Raw genomic sequence first — 20,364 nt, 5'->3', positions numbered from 1 at the left:
ATTTCTGCTGTATAAATTGGCATTTTAACATGGGGGGGGTCTATGTAAATAGCTGTTTTGGAGCCAGGCCACGCGGCCATTCGATGAACTGCAGTTTTTGGCACTTCCGTATGCGTTTCACCGCTCAGCCCCGGAGGTTGCCCCTTGGCTAAAATGCATGATCTGTTTGGCATTTTGAGCAAAACACGTCAGAGAAGTGTTTTTGAAAAATATATATATGAGACCTATAATATATGCCATAAAAGAGCATAATAGGAGACCTTTAAACAAATGTACATTACCACAAAGCAGGACATTTGAGGAAGTGTAGTGGTTTTCATAGACCACCACAGTCTCATGGAGAAGAATACATTTGCAAACTGCTCCACCCTTAGTTTGGAGTTTTTGAACCGGAAATTATGAAAGTATTTGAAAATGTAGTAAGGATAATCTGATTTGCCCATCCAGATATTTTTTCATAATGCTTTTCATAGGTAACAACTTAAATTACAGAGAAAAGTGACAACTGTCTGTCATCAACAATGAGTGGATTCCAAAACGCATACTCTTTTTTTAAAGTCTTTATTTCAGAGCGTTTTTGTAAAATATTCTTTTGCTAATTTAAAGAGTGGCAGCTCCAGCATCTGCAAGCATAGGTTGGAATGTATACACAAACACAAACTAAAGGCAGAGGATGATTTGTGTTTCAAGAGGGGTAGAATAATTATGATTATAATACAGTATTAACCTTCAGAAAGTACAACAAACTCAAACAACAAAAACATGCTACTTTACTGTGTTACACAACATTGGGCAGTCAAAACTGAACAAACGCTTCCTTCCTCGTTTTATGGTAAAAGAGATTTTTTGTTAAAGTAAATTGAAGAACTGACATTAAATCAAAGCCTTTCTGATAAAAGCTATCAGGAAAAGGAAGAAGAGGAGTGCAGAGCCACACATGTTTAAACAGGACAAAAACCTGGTTCATAGTGGATACAAGTTGTAAAGAAGCGATCTACACTCAGAAACGGGATTTTACCGAACTTCATTCATTGCAGAACAAAAGGAAATGTCTCAACCCATTATTCGTCCTCGAAAAGCAGAAGTCACTAAAGCATCTTATGAGGGCGTATGACATCAGAATGGGATATGGAAAGGATTACTCAGATTTGTGTGTCGAAGGACCAGAAGGCACAATGTTCCTTTTGGGATCCATTTACTCGGAGGTCACGTGTATTCACACTACCAACAAATCACTGCAATCGCCATATTTCTCTACGCAGCGTTAAAGGCCCTTACAAAAATGAGTTTGCAGGAGACAGAGCAGTGCAGTACTAAGGGAGTCAAATATCCAGGAGGGGACCAAGGGATTGACACCCTGAGGCAACCTACAAGCTGTCCCTCACCGAAGCTCTATATTATCATACCCCCAACCTAGGCTCGACAATGGCTGTAAGAAAGTCCAAGAATTATAAAAGTGGTCAATTAATGTAAATGCTACCTAGACAGGAGCCAAGGTTTTGAGTGGAAAACACCTCCCATTATTCTATGCATTGTTTCCATGAAATTTCCCTAACAGGCCATTTGCTCATCGTGCAACTATATGTGTCATTACAACATATCGCTGTTTAAAGAGCTTAGGAACGAAAGGAGAAAAATAGAGACTATGTCAAGAGATAATATGGTAATATCATTGATGATAAAAGAGGAAAAAAAGTTATTTTAAAATGTCGAAAGATGATTACATTGTTGTCCACCAGCCTTGTCCTTATTGTGAACATTCGTGCTGGAAGGCCAAATGTTTCTGGATTGAATGTCTTTGCCTTCTCTCCCATCCTGTTGTGTTCAGTGTTTCTCTCTCATTTGTCCAGCCGATCCTTCTTTAGTTCTTGGTCAACGCCTCGGACAGCCAGTTAAGTCCTTCGTACAGTCCGCTGCCCTGGGTGGCGCAGGTTGACTGGATGTGCCACTGTGGGGACAAAGAGGATATGGCGGGAATTACATATGGTAAGAAATAAGAATGCAACTCTACACATGATTACACATTACAAACTTACTGCAGGGGTAGGGAGCATGAATACTTACATTTTTGTTGCGGAGGGCTTGTAGGCCGAGTTTTTCTGTAAGTTCACTGACTGGTAAGGCATTGGGAAGGTCCTGTTTGTTAGCAAACACCAGCAAAACTGCGTCTTTCAACTCGTCCTCTGTCAACTAGAGGGGCAGACAACAGATTAGTACATAAGCTCTAATATTAGGGATCGGAGAAGCTGACAATAGCTTTACAATGTCCCCAGTTCAAGTCCGGCTGACCTTTGTTTCGGGTGGTCATTCCCTGATATATAAAAAGGCAAAAACTGCTACAAAATGTAACTTCAAAAGCTAGGACGAAGTGTCAGTTTGATAGTTTAAGGGCTGCAGTAAGTGTCATTACAACGAATAAAATGCAAACATTATAACCTAGTGAAGGGACATTTCATGGAGCGTTTACTTCAGTCAGATTTATTTACACTGAATCAGCGTAGTCATGCATGTATGATATGAGAATTTAGGCAATTGGGCTCTTGTATTGTTGATGTGCTCAGCAGAAGTCGACAAGGTTACCCAATGATTTCAAAATGTTGCGATTAACCACGCAATGTTTTTGGTTAAAATGAAGGGTTGACACTGTTATGTTCGTTTTAATTTACCTACGTCACAATATGAGACAACAACTGCATGTCACAACTGCCAAATTATGAAGCTGTCTATAATTCATCCCTTCACAGAGAACAATATTCAGTCCATTTCATGCTGAACATATTTAATACTAACCATCTTCTGAAGCTCCTCTGAAGACTCTGCCACTCTTTCTCTGTCATTGCTGTCTACCACAAAGATGAGGCCCTGGATGAGAAAAAAATCAACAAGGTTAGTTGATCTGTGACTGTGAGCTGTATATCTTTGGCTATGGACATTTAAAGACGTCACCTTTGAGTCTAGAAAACTGTGGTGGATATTCTTCAATTTGTTTAAAAATGTTATAGACATGACAATTGATTAATTGTGCAAATTAATTTTATATTACTCTTTGGAAGCAGTCGTTTTCAATGTTAGTGAGTAAATGCATTTATAAAGACTAAAATGCTGTTTTGTAGTTATGTTTACTTTAAGTTTACTATGACCAGATGTTGAGAAATTGCTAATTATTTAATATAATCCAAGAACAACTACAACACTGATTTGGAGAGGAGTAAACCATTAAATAGTTTGGCTAACGAAAGAATGATCTGGGTAAAACATACTACGTTCAGAGCATTAATCCGTTGTGCCTGTAGCCATCAGGCTGCACAATCAAGGGCTTGTACAAGACTTTAACCTGCTTTCATACCTCATGTAACTATATTTAATCCAAATTTGTATACATGTCCATTCAAATGATCAAAGTTTTACCGTGACATCTTATTTCAACAGTCATTATATCATTTTATTTTTAATTTTTGGATTACTATTATTTATTTATTTTATCTTGTGTGAATCTGTACAGTCCTGTTTTTCACTCTGACCCTATTGCTGCTATAAATGCCTGAATTTCCCCACGGGGATAAATAAAGTTCCATCTTATCTTATTAATATAGTTTGAAATGTATTTCATTTTAAAAACAGCATCATTGTAGCCAGAGGAAAACAACAAAATAAAGCTTTTTCACAAACGTGTGTGTGAAAATGAATACGTGAGTTAAGATGGCATTAATTGGAATCTCTGGCCACTTTAGAAATATTTCAGTCTACTTGGTGAAGCTGCAGCAGAGTTCTGGTTGATCAGTATTGTAATCAAATATCTTTACTTGGTAATCAGAGATGAAGCATTTCAGGGTGCCGTACAACAACTGCTCCTCCTTGACACTACCGTTATTATGTTAAATATGGGCTGTCGGCATCGGCGCAGTCACACCTGTCATACCTGTGTGTTTTGGAAGTAATGTCTCCAGAGGGGTCTGATCTTGTCCTGGCCACCCACATCCCACACAGTGAAGCTGATATTCTTATATTCTACTGTCTCCACATTGAAACCTGTTCGGCGGAAAGAGAAGGGGCATATTTATTAATAATAAACAAAACAAAGTTCAATTCATCAGACATGCTAACTCAAACCTCAAAAGTAGTGTAGGAGTGTCTCTTACCAATGGTTGGAATGGTGGTCACAATTTCTCCAAGCTTCAATTTGTACAAGATAGTCGTTTTTCCGGCAGCATCAAGGCCAACTACAGGGAGAAAATGTGAAAAAAAAAGGTAAACATTTCTATCAGGAGAGAACAGGAGTTAATAGATATGGATGTAAACCTGCTGTAAATTGCATAACAGGCGTTTTCCTATAGGTCTAATCATTAGATAGCAGAGGACTTGCATACGATTGCACAAACAATGCTTTGTGTACTGAGAAATTGTCATCAACTAATATTCGTGGAAGAAATGCCCACTGTTATTAAAATTGATCTTGCTATTTATTTAACTTTTACAACTATCGCTGCCCAAAAGTCCGGATATGGGATTGAAACATGACGCAACACAATCGTCATAAGGAGTGAGTTAACGTCACCCAACAACAAATTAAACAAAGTAGAAACTAGAAATCGCAGAACAGGTTACCGTCTAAATTCAACTAAGGTTAACTCATATCAGCCAACAGTGTGTATATATAATAATGTCACTCACAACCAGCTATTATGTCCCAAAAAATAATACAAAGTTAAAATACTGTTTGGAAATAATTATTCATTAAAAGTCAACTTGGCATTTGACGCCAATCCTTTCACTAAAATACGTACAATGTAAAAGATTTTACTTTGACATGTTAAGCTATTTTCTGGAATACGGTTGTCTTTATCAGTCTCCACTGCCAAACCCTAAAACTAGCTAACATGACGTGAAGCTCACTGAACACTTTATATTATTATTATACTCTTTTGTTTCCCCAGTCACAATCATTGCATCACTCTAAATTGTATTGTTATGCCACTTCTGTCCCAATGTTATACCTTAAAAGTTTGATAACTACAATGCTACTGAAAGCTCATCAACAACAACTAGCTAACGTTAGCTACTTTATCTAAAGCTAAAGCTAAAAACCGACCCCCTTCACTAACGTAACTTTCGCTCACCCATCAAAATCCTCATTTGTTTCTTGCCAAAGAAACGATCGAAGAGTGAAGAGATAGTGAGCCCCATAGCTGGCTGACGGTGTTTGAATTAATGAAGAACTGATATTAGCCAAGGCAGCAGCGACGTGTGGTCGTTTCACACTGATCCGGTTACAACTCCACTGAGGTCTGCCGACTGCCACGTCCGGGCCAACGTGGAATCCACGACGTCATCAGTTTGAATAAACTTTATCAACATACGCTAACATCTGTAGACAATGACTTTCTCAATACATTGTTTGTTTATTCCAAAAACATTTAATCGCCCCATTTGTACAGTATATTCTGTTCCATCATTGCTACGTTTGTTGGTCCTCAACATTGAACAAAAAGTTTGCTTTTTAAGGTTCGTCCTCAACACTGAACAAAAAGTTAGCTTTTTAAGGTTTGTAGCAGGCCTAAATGCAAGGCCGATTCCTACCACTTGATGTCTCTGTAACACAGACTTACAGAGATTTATAATAATTATCATACTGAATATATAAAGTATAATACACAGTATTTTGAGTACCGAGTGCAGAGTCACATTTCTTCAAAGCCCTGTGCGTGTTTGTCTGTCTACAGCTGTTGTTTATCAATGCCATTTATTACAGAGACATTCTTATGAGAATAGATCATATACAGTACGTTTATTATTACGGGGAAAACACAAACACGTGCATGTTATTTTGGTAGAGAAAAGAACATCCTTGGAAAGTTGTTGGAAATTCAGTTTCACTGTTTCCTGTTTCCTGTAAGAGTTTTCTTGAAAGACTGGAGGTAAGACCTATTCCAAACTGGAAAGTACCAGGTCTCTAAGGAGTCGCACTAACCCTTCTCACAACGGGTGGAGTCAAAGCAGCAGCACGTGACAAAGTGCACACTTTTATAGATGTGTGCTTGTATAAAAACACATATTGACAAAGGCCAGGTATGGAAAAGGGTTTATACCGTGCAGGAACAGGAGAGTGTGAGATTTGAATAGACTGATAACTGGATATTTACCATGGAGAACAATGGTTTACTGAGTGGAGAGCAGGTAGGCATTAACACTGTTCAGTTCATGAATAAATATAACATTAAAAGAGCATATTTGAATAAAAGCTTTTAGTAGAGAAGTAGTAGGTAGATTCCTGATTTGATATTTGAATTCTGTTTTTCAGATTGATTTTCTCTCTACAGAGTACTTGGTGTTACTCACTTTCAGGTAATATACTTCACATATTTTAAATCCATTGTACAGTAAGCCTTCTCTATCAGCAGAATCATAATGTTAAACTTCCATTCTTCTCATTGTGGAGAGGTTTGCCAAACCAGCAAGGCAACATGTTAAATTAAGCGGGATGTTTTCTTTCTGAGTTCATCCTGTGTTCTTACCCTGTGTTATTGTTGTATTAAAGATACTGCCACTGCGTAAATGTAAAAATCAGCACTGAGTTGTAGCTCACAGTACTTCATCGTACTCCATCAGCCTTCTGCTGTGTATTACCTTGTTTTCTTTTGATTTCTTTCTTTTGCTTACGATAAAGAAAGCAAAACATAAGAGGGAGGTCATGGTGGTAACACATTACATTGGTTAGCTACTATTAAGCCAAGAGAAGGGTCATAATGATTGAATGTGTTTGTCATTTTACAGCACTTTATGTGCAGGTGTCACATGCTTCTGATATGAGCTTTCTGCATACAACAGTTAATGTCACTCTGAATAACCCCCTCTTGGCTTACGTTGAGAGTTGGTGTGGTGCCAAATTACCATAAGTTTTAACTTTCTGTTAATCATTCATTATAAGCCTTACACATGGTCAAGAAATATACTAAAATGAATGTTGTGCCAATATCATTTTGCCACAGCCTCAATGTTATTATTTCATACATTGAATACTTCTTATTGATTGCAGTGTGTTTGGGAGTTCTTCTGTCGTGCTGGTTTCCATAGTAAAATGGAGGGACCTGAGAGAACAGGTGTGTCAGTAAATACAAATATTCATTTTTAATACTTTTGATAGTTTGTTGTTGGAACAGGGAACACATACAGCCATAACACATTTTTATACAGTTGTTTTCTTTTTGTTTTGCAACACCCTTTATGTGTATTTATTTGCAGGTGCCCCTCTTGGTACAGCTTACCCTAGCAGACCTCCTGGCTGCTGTGATCCTCTTGTCCACCAGTGTCCTGGACAAATGGAGGCCTAACATCAGTGAAGTCACCTGCCATTACTCCTTGCCGCTGTCACTGGTGAGGAACAATTACGTTGACTTGGTTAAAACCTCTTGCCTCTTCAAATAAATATTGTTTTCCTGGGGGCTGAAGGGGAATTTTAATCTTCTAAACAAGGTGGGGAAGTTGAGGGTAATGTGGGTACTTCCCAGCAGCTTGAGGAACAGATCATTATCTTATTCTAATCAAATCACTGCAGAAGTTCCCTGAGGATTGTTCCTGATGTTGCATGTAAAAAGCAAAGTGGTCATCACTTTTGCTGTGCCACGTTTAATGATGCAAATGCCTCTGCACTATTTCCTGAGATGGAAAGATGAATGCTCTTATAATTGTTTTAAGACTTTAAAGTAGGTGTTCCCAAAACTCTTTATGTCAACGGCATCAACCTAAATCTTACATATTTACTGAATACACATATGTTAATGTATTTGTGTAAGTGATAACATTTAAAGAAGGGTGAAGAAACATAGATTTTAACATGGAAAATGATTTGATGAAGGAACTTAAATAGTCAATTCCATTTAGTTCAGATTGTGGCTTTTTCTGGAAATGCAGACTACAAAAAAGGTAGATTATTTAAAGTAAAACAATTGATATCAAAGTAGAATAAGAGTTTACATTTCTGAGTTGATCCAAAATAAAGAAACAAGTGAAAAGTAATAATATGCTAATAAAAATGGGACAGATTCCAGTTTCACAATGCTAGTTGTTGTAATCAGTGTATATTTTGCAACTTATTCTTATATTTAACTTTTGTATATTTCTCTGTTTGTCCAATCCTTTCCAGACATTTTATTTAATCTCATTTCTGCTGGTGGGGCTTTATGCATGGGAGTCAAAGAATGCAATACAAGGGTGGAGAGCAAGCCCCACAGAGGATGAGTCAGGGCAGGTGAGGCGTCAACTGCATTTGTGGATTTAAATTTGGACAATAAAAAGCAAAGCTTGATTTAATTTATTTATCCCTATCTGTCTGATTTACAGACTCAGTGCAGAAGGAGAAGAGTCACGATACCTGTATATGCCATTGCTTGGTGAGTTGGTTAACAGCGTATTTTAAGTTTGATTAATTTCCAGACTTTGTGTTTGTCATCCCTGTTGTACAAAATGTAATTCTGTGTTTTTGTTTGTCTTATATTACAGGTTGTTCCCTATTGCATTATACTTAGCATATGTGTTCACTCCCACAAATTCTGCCGCTTTAAATCCACTCACTGAGAGCTTAACGATCGTCCGTAATGATAGCAAATACTGCACTAGGTGAGCATACAAGCTTTATTAAACTTCTAAAGTGACTACTTTAAAATCAGTTATAGGACAGAAAAAACATCTGTTCCCATGCATTTCTGAAATGTCTGATTGTTTCTTTCACAGTTGTATATTGTTCTTGCATGTTGGGAGCAATGTCTGCTCTAAAGAAGTGAGTATAAAACTGTCATGAGACTTAAAGACCTTTTGAGTATACATTCATTCGAATTGACAGTGTTTATTTAAACCGTTTTTAAATTTTTTGATTTACTATAATTGACTGGTATATCATTCGTAGTGTTTTTATGCTAACATAACTTTCTTTTCTTCCCAGGAGATGTCTCATGACAATTACATCAGAGTTATTATTTTCTTTGTTGTGATAACAGTGATGTTGTCTTGCTCTGTAAGTCATAAGAAATTACATAATTTCAAGATGTATCTGGAATCATGGCATTTAGAGTTTTGTCTCCTAAACTTGATTGAATAATCCATAGAATTACTTATGATGTGTCATTTTAAAATGCCATCTTAAACCTTGAGACATATTTACTTGGTTGTAAGTAGACTGTAACCTTTTTTGTTTCAGGTCATATACTATAAGGTTGGTAAATGGTATGAGAGACATGAACAGCACATTTTTCCTGTGGAAGGAGATGGACGTTCAAGAAGGAGATTCAAAAGAGTGTTTTCAACATCAAGAAATATGGTGATGGTCATCGTATTCTGCTGGACCCCAGGTAAACACACACACACACACACACACACACACACACACACACACACACACACACACACACACACACACACACACACAACCACACGCACACCAGAGCTAATGTAATACACGTTATCAACTTCAAAACAACATCAAATTGATGCTTTATGTTTTTTCCTACTGTAGCACTTGTTCTCATTCTGCTGTCTATGCTGATGATGTTGACACCAAACATTAAACAACGCAGCCTATTTGGTATTTATATGATACAGGTACGTTTCATAAGATTTCAAACATATTTAAACATGATCTGATATCTGAGTTGCATGTTATAGTGATGTTTGTGTTTATTTCAGGCTGCCAGTGTATCCCTGCAAGGCTTCCTGAACAGTATGGTTTACGCCTGGAGACGGCCCAACTTCACGCGGGCCGTTCTTGGGGAGAATACACCTCTAGTGTCACGTAATCACATGGCCTTCTGGGATGAATCAATGCAGACCCCTATTTGATTGTTTACTTTAAATGCATCGAGAGACATTGTTGTGCTGCGGTGACAACATACTGGCCTGAGGAAGACTGACTGCATGCCAGCACACTTAATGACTTCAGCTATGACTGAAGCACAATATATTCACAATAGTGGGATGAAGATAAAAAACTCAAAGATGAAGGACGTAAAAAAAATACTTGTCAACTAATGCACTGCTACTGTTTTCTGTCATAGTCACATTAAGTATATTTTTTTTGTCTGATTGGGGAAAATGATAGTGCATCAATTGTAAAATAGTGTTGTATTTAAATGAATGTTTTATTTAGATTTAACATATGTTTATATTATTGGAAAAGGTGCTGCTTAACAAATAGTTGTATTTATTTTTACTTGATATGAAATGGTCCCTCAGTACTTTATAGTTCAAGTCAATAATAATGTTTTAAAACCTGTTGGGGTTGCATATTCTGTGTTCACCGTTGAGAAGTCTGTGTCACCTACACGGTCACAGAGTTCAGTCTGCATTTGGAACACTAAGGAATGCTGCGTTGCTGCAGAAACAATAAGAAACACAATTTCCGCTTTGTCATGTTTGTGTGTACCTTATAAAGAATAGTGTGTGATTGTGTAACTCAGGTCACACATGAGGCATATCTGTTATATTGCTGTCCACATACTCACACGCTCACACACATCGCAGCACAAACATCAGTACAGTTTTTATGTGTGATAACCTATACTCCATGCTCATGTTTAAGGGTGTGTGTGTGTGTGTGTGTGTGTGTGTGTGTGTGTGTGTGTGTCTCTGAGTTGAAATCTCTGTTTATGATTGACAGGGTACAGGCCAACCTGTACATTCCTTGTGTTGGTAATCACCTGTTCACTTTCTTTGTTGCAGGCCATGTAGTCACTTATATTATAGGGTTGAGGCATATAGTACTGTATTAAAGCATGAGGGTTAAAAAAAAACACAAGGCTTTTAAAAATGTGGCGATTGCCCTATTAAATCAGGCAGGGATACATCATAGATATCAGATGTGTTATTTTGCCTGTTTGGAAATAAATGTTGTTCCATTTAGCAGAGCTGTTGTTTCTTCATTCAGTTTGCTATGAATTAATATAAAGGTATAACCAACACCCCTATATGCTGACAAGATAAGCTTATTACCACACATCTAAATTCATGAGACATTTTGCTATGCAGTGATAAAAAGCAATGCAACCTGAGTGAGTTGACCTAATTATTTGCAGTTATTCATGTACCCCCAGATTTCCTTTTCATGGATATTGTGACAAAAATAACGAGTCCAGCGTTTCTTCAAATATAAGGCCAACAAACGCAATGAAAAAATGCACCTGCTACATAGTAAATCATAATGTTAATGATCCATTTACCCTTTTTTATAGTCAGCTTTATAGTCATACTTGTTAGTGTGCTGTTCTTTTGTATTATGGTGTTGATTACTGTGACTTGACAGTGCTCACTGACACAAACATCACACATACTGTAGTAACAACGCTGCTTGGTTATGTTGGTCTGTGTGTATGCATAGTTGCTCAATTCATTTTCTGCCCAGTGAGTTTTCTGAATGAGATGAATGAACCACACATATTTGCTGAATAAACTGGGAGGTGGTGGCTTGGAAATTACTCTCTGGATTTCTAAATACGATGTGTCCTCCAGCTCTGAAGTTATCTAATTATTTTGGCGCACTAACCAGAAAGCTGCGTGTGAGAAAATAAAGAGTAATACATACATTTGTGGGAATAAAAAAACTAAAAAGAAACACTTTTCTGATTTTACAATATGACATTTTCTTTTGTATTGTCTGATTCTCCTCCACATCATTATTGGGATACAAAATGTTAGATGCAGTGTATTACATATAACTGTCAAAGGTTCTAAAAATGTTAATTGTTGTCCCATGTAATTATGAGAAAAAACGATATGGAAACTGATATGTTGAACTGTTTTACAAGGTCATTGCTGGCACTCGTAAAAAAATATTTAGCGTTCACATTCCAGTGCTCCAAGGTCGACTTACTGTATTTATTACAACTAGATGATGTTTCGTACAAACCGCTCTTCATCAGACGAAAAGATAACATTACTGACATGTAGTTATCCTTCCCAAACGGCAGGTTAAAAAACATCAGTTATATTCAGTGTTAAGTTAAACATTTAAGGATAAGCAGCAACGAGTTTGATGTTATTCGGTCATGTAATCATGTTATTAAACATCATACTCTGACAATGTACTTTATGAGGGGAGTTCCAAACTGCACAGTTGTGTGACACCATTAGAAAAATCCCGCCTCAAATTACACCTGCCTCCTGTAAGCAACACAGCTGACAGACTGCTGGTGGTAACCAGGAAGGGCAGCATGTTTGCCAACCGTGACTGAATGTGTATGGTATTGTTTTCACCTCAAGTCTCTGTGTGTTAATGATCATTGAAAAATGTTCTCCTGGAGACACTTGACCGACTGTAGCAAGAACTCCCACGGAGGCAGTTTTGAGTACATTACCAGGTTTTTCTTTTCTGTGGACAGATTTTGTCACTGCGATAGTGTCCCAAATGTTCAAGATTCAGTCACAAAACTTTAAATATGTAGAGGGCATGGTTGTAAATGGTGTGGTCCAAGCAAGGGTGAAGGAATTGGAGGGATAGGAAGTGGAGAAGGAGAAATTTCAACCCCACTAATGTATGTCAGAGCATTGCCAAAGATGTGATCCCTATCCCAAGATGGTCTGTAGCTTAATATCTGGTGTTAAAACTGACTCTATATCAGTACATTTTTTCTAAAACAATGGTGCATAAATGTAGATATTTATTCTTTAATACAGGTAACAACACATTAAATAAAAAGGGAGGTGATTTTAGCATCCATTCTTTATAACCTTAACACTGAATTATAACATATTTTAACTAAATGTATCATATTTGCTTTACATAGAAATGTATTTGACAAAAGAAGAATAAACAGCATTAACATCTGTCTTCACTTTTACACAGATGACAAATAGCACAATAATGTCTAGTGTCCAGGCATTGTTCAATGTGGGGAAAGGTCTCTTATTTTCTGTCTGTTCGAAAAATGTGGCACTGACTGAAGTTGCGCTGCAGTGTTTACTGTGCATCACTTGTTTTTTTTTCTTTTCAGAAGTCCATGGACAAGGATCTTTGCTGGGCCATTTCATAGTTCCCTCTTCGGCTTCCTGCTCTGCGTACATACACATCATACCTTCCATCTTCTTCCTCCTCTTCCTCCTCTTCCATCACTCTATCCTGCCGCCCCAGCCCTCTTCGCCCTATTCCTTGATGGCCCTGCATTCGGGCTGGTTTCATACTAGGCCAGCTCTTCTTCCGCATACTGCTGTTCAAGTCCCTGAAGGGAGGTAAAGAATTTTGGAAGTCCTCTCGTAAAGGAGGAAGTTCCATGGATCCCCTACGAAGGCCAAGTGCACCTTGGCTGCCTTTGATGGAGTTGACCGAAACCTGAGAGCCACAGTGGTGTTCGTGAATGCAGCGTGAGCCTGATGAGGATCTCCTGAGCGCCTGCAAGGACTGAAGTTCCTCTGATAGTTCTCCAAGGTCCCCAGACATCTCCTAAAAGGATAATGTTGTTACATAAAAAGAAAATGACCATGTTCAGCTAATAATGTATCAAAGTTATCGAACTGACCTTGTCTCTGAGAGTAAAGAGTTCGTAATGTGGAGGGTCAAACTCCTCCTGGAAGTCACCCCGGTGGAAAAGGTTATTCTTACGTATCAAGACCTTCAAATTATGAATGAACACATTTGATAAATCATGTCAGTCAGTAATATTTTGTGGCATGATAATTAATAATACCACTGAGACTATTACCTTCTTACGTGGCTGTTTGACTTGCACCAGAATTGAGATGATGAGGAGCAGGAGCACCACTCCCGTAGACACGCAGATTACTGTCCCATGAGTCTTTGTGATGTGGTGAAAAACACCTTTGCTCTTTTTCTCTAGATGATAGAAATGACAAGAGTAACAAAGAGAAGTAAAATAAGAGTTACATTTAGAGAGTCAGAGAGTATATCGGTCAATTATTTTCTGCCATTCTCATCAGGCTAGTCCTTATCTTTGGTTGCCAAGAACAATTCAGAGCCTTCGCTAAAAGCCTATTCCACTGACAAACAGCAATCCAGGTGCTTTAGAGCCACTAAACAGCCAAAGGCTCATCAGCAGGTCTTTTAGCCTCAAATGCGCTGAAGTTGATTTGATCATTTTTCCAGCCTAAAGGACATTTTGAAGAATTGTGTTGTACTATCAAACATTTGCCAACAAGACATGCCCTTATTACATGTTAAAATAAGGTAAAACATGAAATGAAAGCCTTGATGCGATCATTTGAGTAAATGAAGAGAAGAGTTGAATTATAGCAAAAGATCCTCAATGAGGCTCAATGTGACACAACAAAGCCAGACATTTCATTACAACACACAGCACAACTCATTGTAAAACAGCAGAGCATAGTGGATTTTCTAAGAAAGAATTACGCATCTTTTGGCACAACTGGAGTACCTTTGCAGTTGCCTTCATCCCAGGGAAAGACACAGTTTTGTATGCCGTTGCACACCAGAGAAGTGTTGATGCACATGTTACTGTGGCAGAAGAATGCACTGCCTAAACAGGGCGCTGAAAGACAAACACGTGACAGTGTCATTAACAGTGAGGAAACATTCTTCTAATTCTTACCCAAAGGTGTTTGACAGGTTTCCCATTTCAGACATGCTACTTATCTCTTGTCAACTGAACATTGTTTGTTGATTATACCATCATTTAATGCATTTTCCCACAACTTCTAGACAACTAGGCATGTTTACAATCATGTAACTAATGCGCTTGCATGATCAGCTACAGAAACTGATCCAAAGCAACAATAGTAAAAATGAAAAACGACACAGGTTAGGAATAATCTGAAAGAGAAACTCACGGTCTGCAAATGAAGTGAACAGCATCCTGAAGCGGCTGAGACGGCTTGTCTCGTCAGCCCACATCCTCACTACTCCAATACCAGTGTCCAGCATGATGTCATTAGCTACTGTACTACAAAACTTAGCCTGCAAGAAACCACACACCATTCTCTCTTATAGTTTTGGTTGTGTAGTCTCATTGAGGCCAAGGTCTGTAAAACAGTTGCTACAAATTGATGATGGAAAAGTATAGTTAAAGGTGCATAGAAAGATAACCCCTGCTGTGTAGCAGGAGAGAAAAACTGGGAGTATAATGTGATATATCGAGCAACAAATGAAGTACATAAGAATAAATGGCTTTCATTTTACAGGCTGGAGTTACTCATATTAAAAATGAAATTACCTTTAGGTCCTCAATTGCATTACTGCCATCATAAACAGCCACAAAGTTCTTCTTACATTCATTTGAGTTTTCCATCTGGTATTCCAAGAATCGCAGGTAAATCTGGAAAAAAACAGCAAGGACAGATAAACTGTACCGTTTTTTTATTTTTCACACAGTTTAATGTCATTTTCGTTGCTATATAGAATACATGGTTAAAGGTATTGCTACATTAAAGGATTAAATATAAATCAATCATCTTAACTGTATGTATCTTATGTAGACTGTTTGATTAGAGATGCATTTGTTTTCTTAACATATGCAATATAACTTGTCACCTTACCCTGTTGTTTGTTGGGGCTCGTATAGTCCAGATGCAGTCCACTGCCTGGTCTGCCTTCACTTTATATTCCTCATCCACCTGACTGGATCGAATCATGCCGTCAGCCCCTGACAGTTCAAACTGACAGTCTGACCCACGGACATCAAGCAGACCAATAGAAAACAAGAGAGATTAGGGTATTAGAGGTAATAGTGAAAGCAAACTGCCATGAATTTGCATCACATATAACTTTAGAGATGTACAACTAAAGTTAGTCTGGGATCTGTAGGGTTGTGCTACCTGGAATTGGGTTTAAGAGTCCTCCCACATGCAGATGAAATTCAGGATCTTTGGAAGGAAATCATAAAGACACATTTGATTTGCAGAGGAAATTAAATGAGTCCTGATAAACTTGAACAAGTATGAGGATGGTGCAGTGAGATCATTGCCACACAGGGGTGAATAAACACTGTGTTTTAATCACCTGCAGTAAAGGTGTACTCGACCCGGAAGCCACTCCCCTCCAGCTCTTCATCACTGAAGAAGCGGATCCACATAAAGCGTCCGCTAGAAAGCACACGCCCGGGACTGGCTGAGCCACAGAAGCGGTTGATGATTGGCGAGAAGCTGAAGGGTCCATCCCTCACCTCGATGTGGTCGAAACGACACTCAAATGATGCTTCGATATAGAAGGTCGGATCAAACAGCAGTTCTATCCTCTGGCGGGGCAGGGCTGGAAGCAGAGCACTGAGTCACATCTACTGCAACAGAGGTCATTCAGGGATATAATGCTCCCAGAGAATGGACATTGCAAAAAACCTTTTCTCCTTTCACATCGTTACCAAAGAATGAGTAGGATCGGTCTGTAGTGTGGGCTCCGGGAGCAATTACAGGGAAAGTGACAAAATGACAAAACATTTTGATGCATTCTTTGGAGTCCAATATAATGAGGATTGCATTTTGAAAAAGCTCTTTAAAAAACCGAGGGAAACCCTTAGCAATAACTTAACAGTTATTGTTAGTATTCAAGCGCATTTAAAAAACCCAAAACACTTGTGATAAATGATGAATAACGTTGTCGCTGTCAAAGGAAGCCATACTTAAAGCAGATCATTACAAATACAGGGATTGTTTGTTTTAGGATTCAATTTAATTTTAAACTAGGTAATCTGACCTTGATTTGATATAAAGCAGGGAAATCGTTTTTACTTAAGTTGTTGCTTACCTTCAAGTACGTACAGACACTCCTTGTTGGGTGGGTATGTTTTAGGGTAGTTTGGGGAGTTGAAGGAACCACCTTCTGTGGTTCGTAGCCAGTTTCCACAGTGATAGGAACGTGGCGGCCTTTGAGACGGTCTAACCCCTTTTGATCCTGCAGCTCCATCTGTATGAATGCAGCATTACAGCCAAAAAGGCAATTGCATATCACATTTTGAAAAATAAATCAGTGGTAATTAATTAAATCACAATATATGTCTTGATTTTAATGTATCAATCTAACCTTTATTCTGTTGTGCCAGAGCAAATCCTTCCTCGATAAGCAGGAGAAATATCCACACTGTAAAAAGGTGACAGTATGAGGAAGAATACAATCAACGAATAAGGGAAATAAAAGGAGCTTAGCAGGATTTGTGTGTGTGTGTGGTTGTAGTATCAGCTCAGGGAACTCTGCAGAATCCCTGAATGTATATACTAGGTCATGCTTGGGGAGTTCAAAAGTTAGCAGCAAGAGAATAAGAACACGTTGCATCCACCATCTGCTTGCTTAAGTCATCCTCCTATTTTTAAGTCCTTTCCCTTTTTCTTTCCAAGGTTTATATGTTACACAGTGGACTTCAGTAGCAGTTGTGAAAATCTGCAGTTTCCTATGATACTTTGATAAAAAAAAAAAGAGAAAGGTTTGTGTGTCATGAAGTCATATCTTGTGCCATGTTTGTGTCTATTACATAAAGTATGACCTAAATATCTATCCCTGAGGGAACAAGGCCACCAAAATCTTGCTTTGAGATTTCACCAAAGTGGCATGTTGACACAAACGTCCACTCACAAACAACAAGGGAGAAAGCAGCAGTTTGGCTGCAGACACAATATATGTCTTGTATGTGGCTGTGAGGGTTGGTGACCCAAGAGGGGACCAGTTTCAGACAATAAGACATTTTCAGAAACACTTTTAATATCTATCAAAAACATAAAATAAGAATATGAAACTAGACAATAAGAAACAAACCTAAATATTAAACTAGAAGTACTGAAACAAAGTATTCTTCTTTGTCCTCAGTTGACTGACATGTCACTGAGTGCTTCCCAAGAATTAAGGTTTGTTGTTCTTTAAGTTATTAATTTCCTCTGAATGTCCAGTGAGACTATTCTGTGTTTGAGGGAGGAACAGGCATCCCAAATCCTCTCGTCCAGGTAGAGAGCCACAACATGTTGCTAAAAAAGGGACAGTTCTAGTTCTTCCAAAATGCGTCTTCACCAGTGAACTGCATAGAGAACAAGTGGGGAGCTGTCACTTCAGCACCTTAGCTATACCAGAGACAATTTAAACAAAAACATATTAGTTTTATTTTAATCTCTTTTTTAAAATGTCTTCAGGATGTTACAATCTTCTTTGTGATTTAATTTATTTTGCACAGAAACGGGGATTGCACCTGAAAATAACACAAATCTATGATCAATGATGATTCTGCCAAAAAAAACGACATCTCTAAAAGATTATCAAAGATTAGAAACTCTGCCCTGCTCGCATCGCCCCGTCTCTCTCAGAACAATCAATAAATCATCAAACGCCCTAAATCATGCAAATATGAATTATTCCACTCACCTGCAAGCATTCTTTAAGATGAAGTCGGTTTTCTTGCAGATTGATTTCAAATTAAAATAAATGTATATCCCTCACATCAATCCGTCAGTGTCAGGGATTAGCGTATGTTTATCACTGATCTCCAGAAACCAATTTTCACCTTTTCATCCAAATCCCATTGGTCAGGATAAGAGAAGCTTCACGGGCAAAAAAAACTGCTGATGAACTTCTGACTCATCAACATCTTTCCTAACAAAAAGAAAAATGAGAAGAGTTCAGTTTTCCAGCCCAAAGACGCAGTTCCTGCAGAGCTCAAGTCCGTGACTTGTCCTCTCAAGCACACGGTGGATCTGTCTGCGGCTGTACGCGGTTTTAAGATTGGGCTCATTTGGCGCGAGAAGGGGGAAGAGCAGATTGCGCATGTGCATTATCATACATAAGTAATAAAGTAATAAATACGATGATAACCCCTCGTAGCATGTTCGACATAATCTTTATCTACATTAGGAATTCCTAATTAAAAACAAATAAAATATTATTAGCTGATTCAGGGTTAGCAGGCATGCAAAAATCTGTGAAACGTTGCAGCAGAAAACAGGGCACATTCCCCGTTGTCTATTTTCATTTTTCTCTAAGGACACACACTGCCTCAAGCCTAAACAAACTGGCAGAAGCTGTAGAAAGAAATAAGGAGGCGGTGGGATGGAGATGTTTCTTTGATCTGTTGCCTTTTAACAGCAGAGTCTGTCACCAGGTCCTCTGGCAGCTGATGGTTTTAAATCAGCATCTCTGCTCACAGATGTAGACAATGCCAGGGTTTTCCTGGCAGTTAAAGGCAGTCCGAATTGAAAAAATGTCCAGGTGCAAATGAGGGATATATTGTGATATACTTCTATCCTTGACTCAACACACAGCATGATGTAAATGCTTAAATCTTGTGATAGTACATTTGGGCAGTTTAGTTTGTCATAAGCTGATATATTAAATCTTAGTCTAAACAGTAGCTCTCGACTACTACCTAAACGTGTGTAAATTACAAACACAATACTTCCCTCTTGAATGAAGTGAAGTGAAAGTGAACATTGAAGTTAACTAATATAAAGTACAACTACCTAAAATAATTCACTTCACAAATCCCTTACATGCATTTCACCACTGCTTACCAACTTCTCACACAAGCAGTAGTTGTGATGTGATACATTTTCAATGTGCTTCATTTATGTTGAAAAAGTCTAACATATTATTGTTGTTATTTTTTCCAATTATAATGATCCTGTTTGCATCCCTGCTCCTTTAAATTTCTGTTTCTTACATAAAACTTACAAAAAAGATTAAAGTCAAACAGAAAAATAATAGCCACCAAACATCAGGAACAACTATCGAAGCACAAAGCAAAACATCCTTTCAGAAAGCCCATGAGCCCAGTTTCAGATTCTCCAAGGGCATTATTATTCAGTAAGGTGGGGCCAATTTTTCTGCTCCTGTAACAACCTTGAGGTGAATTAATTTGGCAGAGGATGAACGCGCTCACCCATAGAATATATGCACAATCATAAAGTTGCTACATCTAGGCCGGCACTTAAAGACGATGCCAGTCCCTTGTGATTGATTATGAAGAGAATGTGTTTCCTGAGATGCATGTATCATTTATTTTCTCGAGTTTGTTAGGTTTGGAAGGGCTGCTGCGTTACCGCCTCATCCTGAGCTGCAGCGAGTTGTCGACAATCCTCTAAGAATGCCAGCTGTTACAGATGCCCAGATGCCAAAGTTGTTGACAGTCTCTATTTGTCTGTCTGTCTGTCTGTCTGTCTGTCTGTCTGTCTGTCTGTCTGTCTGTCTGTCTGTCTGTCTGTCTGTCTGTCTGTCTGTCTGTCTGTCTGTCTGTCTGTCTGTCTGTCTGTCTGTCTGTCTGTCTGTCTGTCTGTCAACACACGCGCACACACACACACACACACACACACACACACACACACACACACACACACTTGAAAACCGATACATCTTTGTTTACTGCAAATCAAAGCTGCTAGAATCTGCATATGCTGCCAAGGCAACACTGCTGGAGCTTTGCCTTCTTCTTCTAAGGCAATCAGGGA

At 38.3% G+C, this 20,364-nt stretch overlaps 3 protein-coding genes across 4 annotated transcripts; 1 reads left to right on the top strand and 2 right to left on the bottom strand.

Annotated features, from left to right (window-relative positions):
* Window positions 1-545: 545 nt before the first annotated feature.
* LOC134875889 (ADP-ribosylation factor 4-like) lies at window positions 546-5,329 on the bottom strand. The gene is made up of 6 exons (XM_063900611.1): window positions 5,118-5,329; window positions 4,140-4,220; window positions 3,920-4,029; window positions 2,791-2,862; window positions 2,065-2,190; window positions 546-1,948 (listed from the first exon to the last, which is right to left on the bottom strand). Exons 1-6 carry the CDS (start codon window positions 5,182-5,184, stop codon window positions 1,862-1,864), a joined length of 543 nt encoding a protein of 180 aa, XP_063756681.1. The 5' UTR covers window positions 5,185-5,329; the 3' UTR covers window positions 546-1,861.
* Window positions 5,330-6,036: 707 nt separating this feature from the next.
* si:dkey-30c15.2 (uncharacterized protein LOC558938 homolog) lies at window positions 6,037-10,887 on the top strand. The gene is made up of 12 exons (XM_063900598.1): window positions 6,037-6,174; window positions 6,299-6,342; window positions 7,034-7,097; window positions 7,240-7,371; window positions 8,141-8,245; window positions 8,338-8,387; window positions 8,497-8,613; window positions 8,728-8,773; window positions 8,936-9,007; window positions 9,191-9,341; window positions 9,506-9,591; window positions 9,676-10,887. Exons 1-12 carry the CDS (start codon window positions 6,142-6,144, stop codon window positions 9,826-9,828), a joined length of 1,053 nt encoding a protein of 350 aa, XP_063756668.1. The 5' UTR covers window positions 6,037-6,141; the 3' UTR covers window positions 9,829-10,887.
* A 999-nt stretch (window positions 10,888-11,886) lies between these two features.
* neto2b (neuropilin (NRP) and tolloid (TLL)-like 2b) lies at window positions 11,887-18,602 on the bottom strand. Of its 2 annotated transcripts, none has more exons than XM_063909158.1 (12): window positions 18,290-18,602; window positions 16,967-17,023; window positions 16,691-16,849; window positions 15,950-16,198; window positions 15,766-15,813; window positions 15,487-15,614; window positions 15,165-15,266; window positions 14,782-14,908; window positions 14,370-14,483; window positions 13,680-13,810; window positions 13,497-13,544; window positions 11,887-13,420 (listed from the first exon to the last, which is right to left on the bottom strand). In XM_063909158.1, the coding sequence occupies exons 1-12, from the start codon at window positions 18,297-18,299 to the stop codon at window positions 12,971-12,973; spliced, it is 1,623 nt and encodes a 540-aa protein (XP_063765228.1). In that variant the 5' UTR covers window positions 18,300-18,602; the 3' UTR covers window positions 11,887-12,970. The 2 variants fall into 2 exon arrangements, with proteins under 2 accessions (XP_063765228.1, XP_063765219.1); XM_063909149.1 differs by having other exon boundaries at window positions 11,890-13,420; window positions 13,497-13,589.
* Between the last annotated feature and the right edge of the window lie 1,762 nt (window positions 18,603-20,364).

This window comes from Eleginops maclovinus, chromosome 2, assembly GCF_036324505.1.
Source record: "Eleginops maclovinus isolate JMC-PN-2008 ecotype Puerto Natales chromosome 2, JC_Emac_rtc_rv5, whole genome shotgun sequence".
Taxonomy (NCBI): Eukaryota; Metazoa; Chordata; class Actinopteri; order Perciformes; family Eleginopidae; genus Eleginops; species Eleginops maclovinus.
The sequence above is the reverse complement of the archived record's forward strand: the minus strand, read 5'-3'. Positions and strand labels throughout refer to the sequence as shown.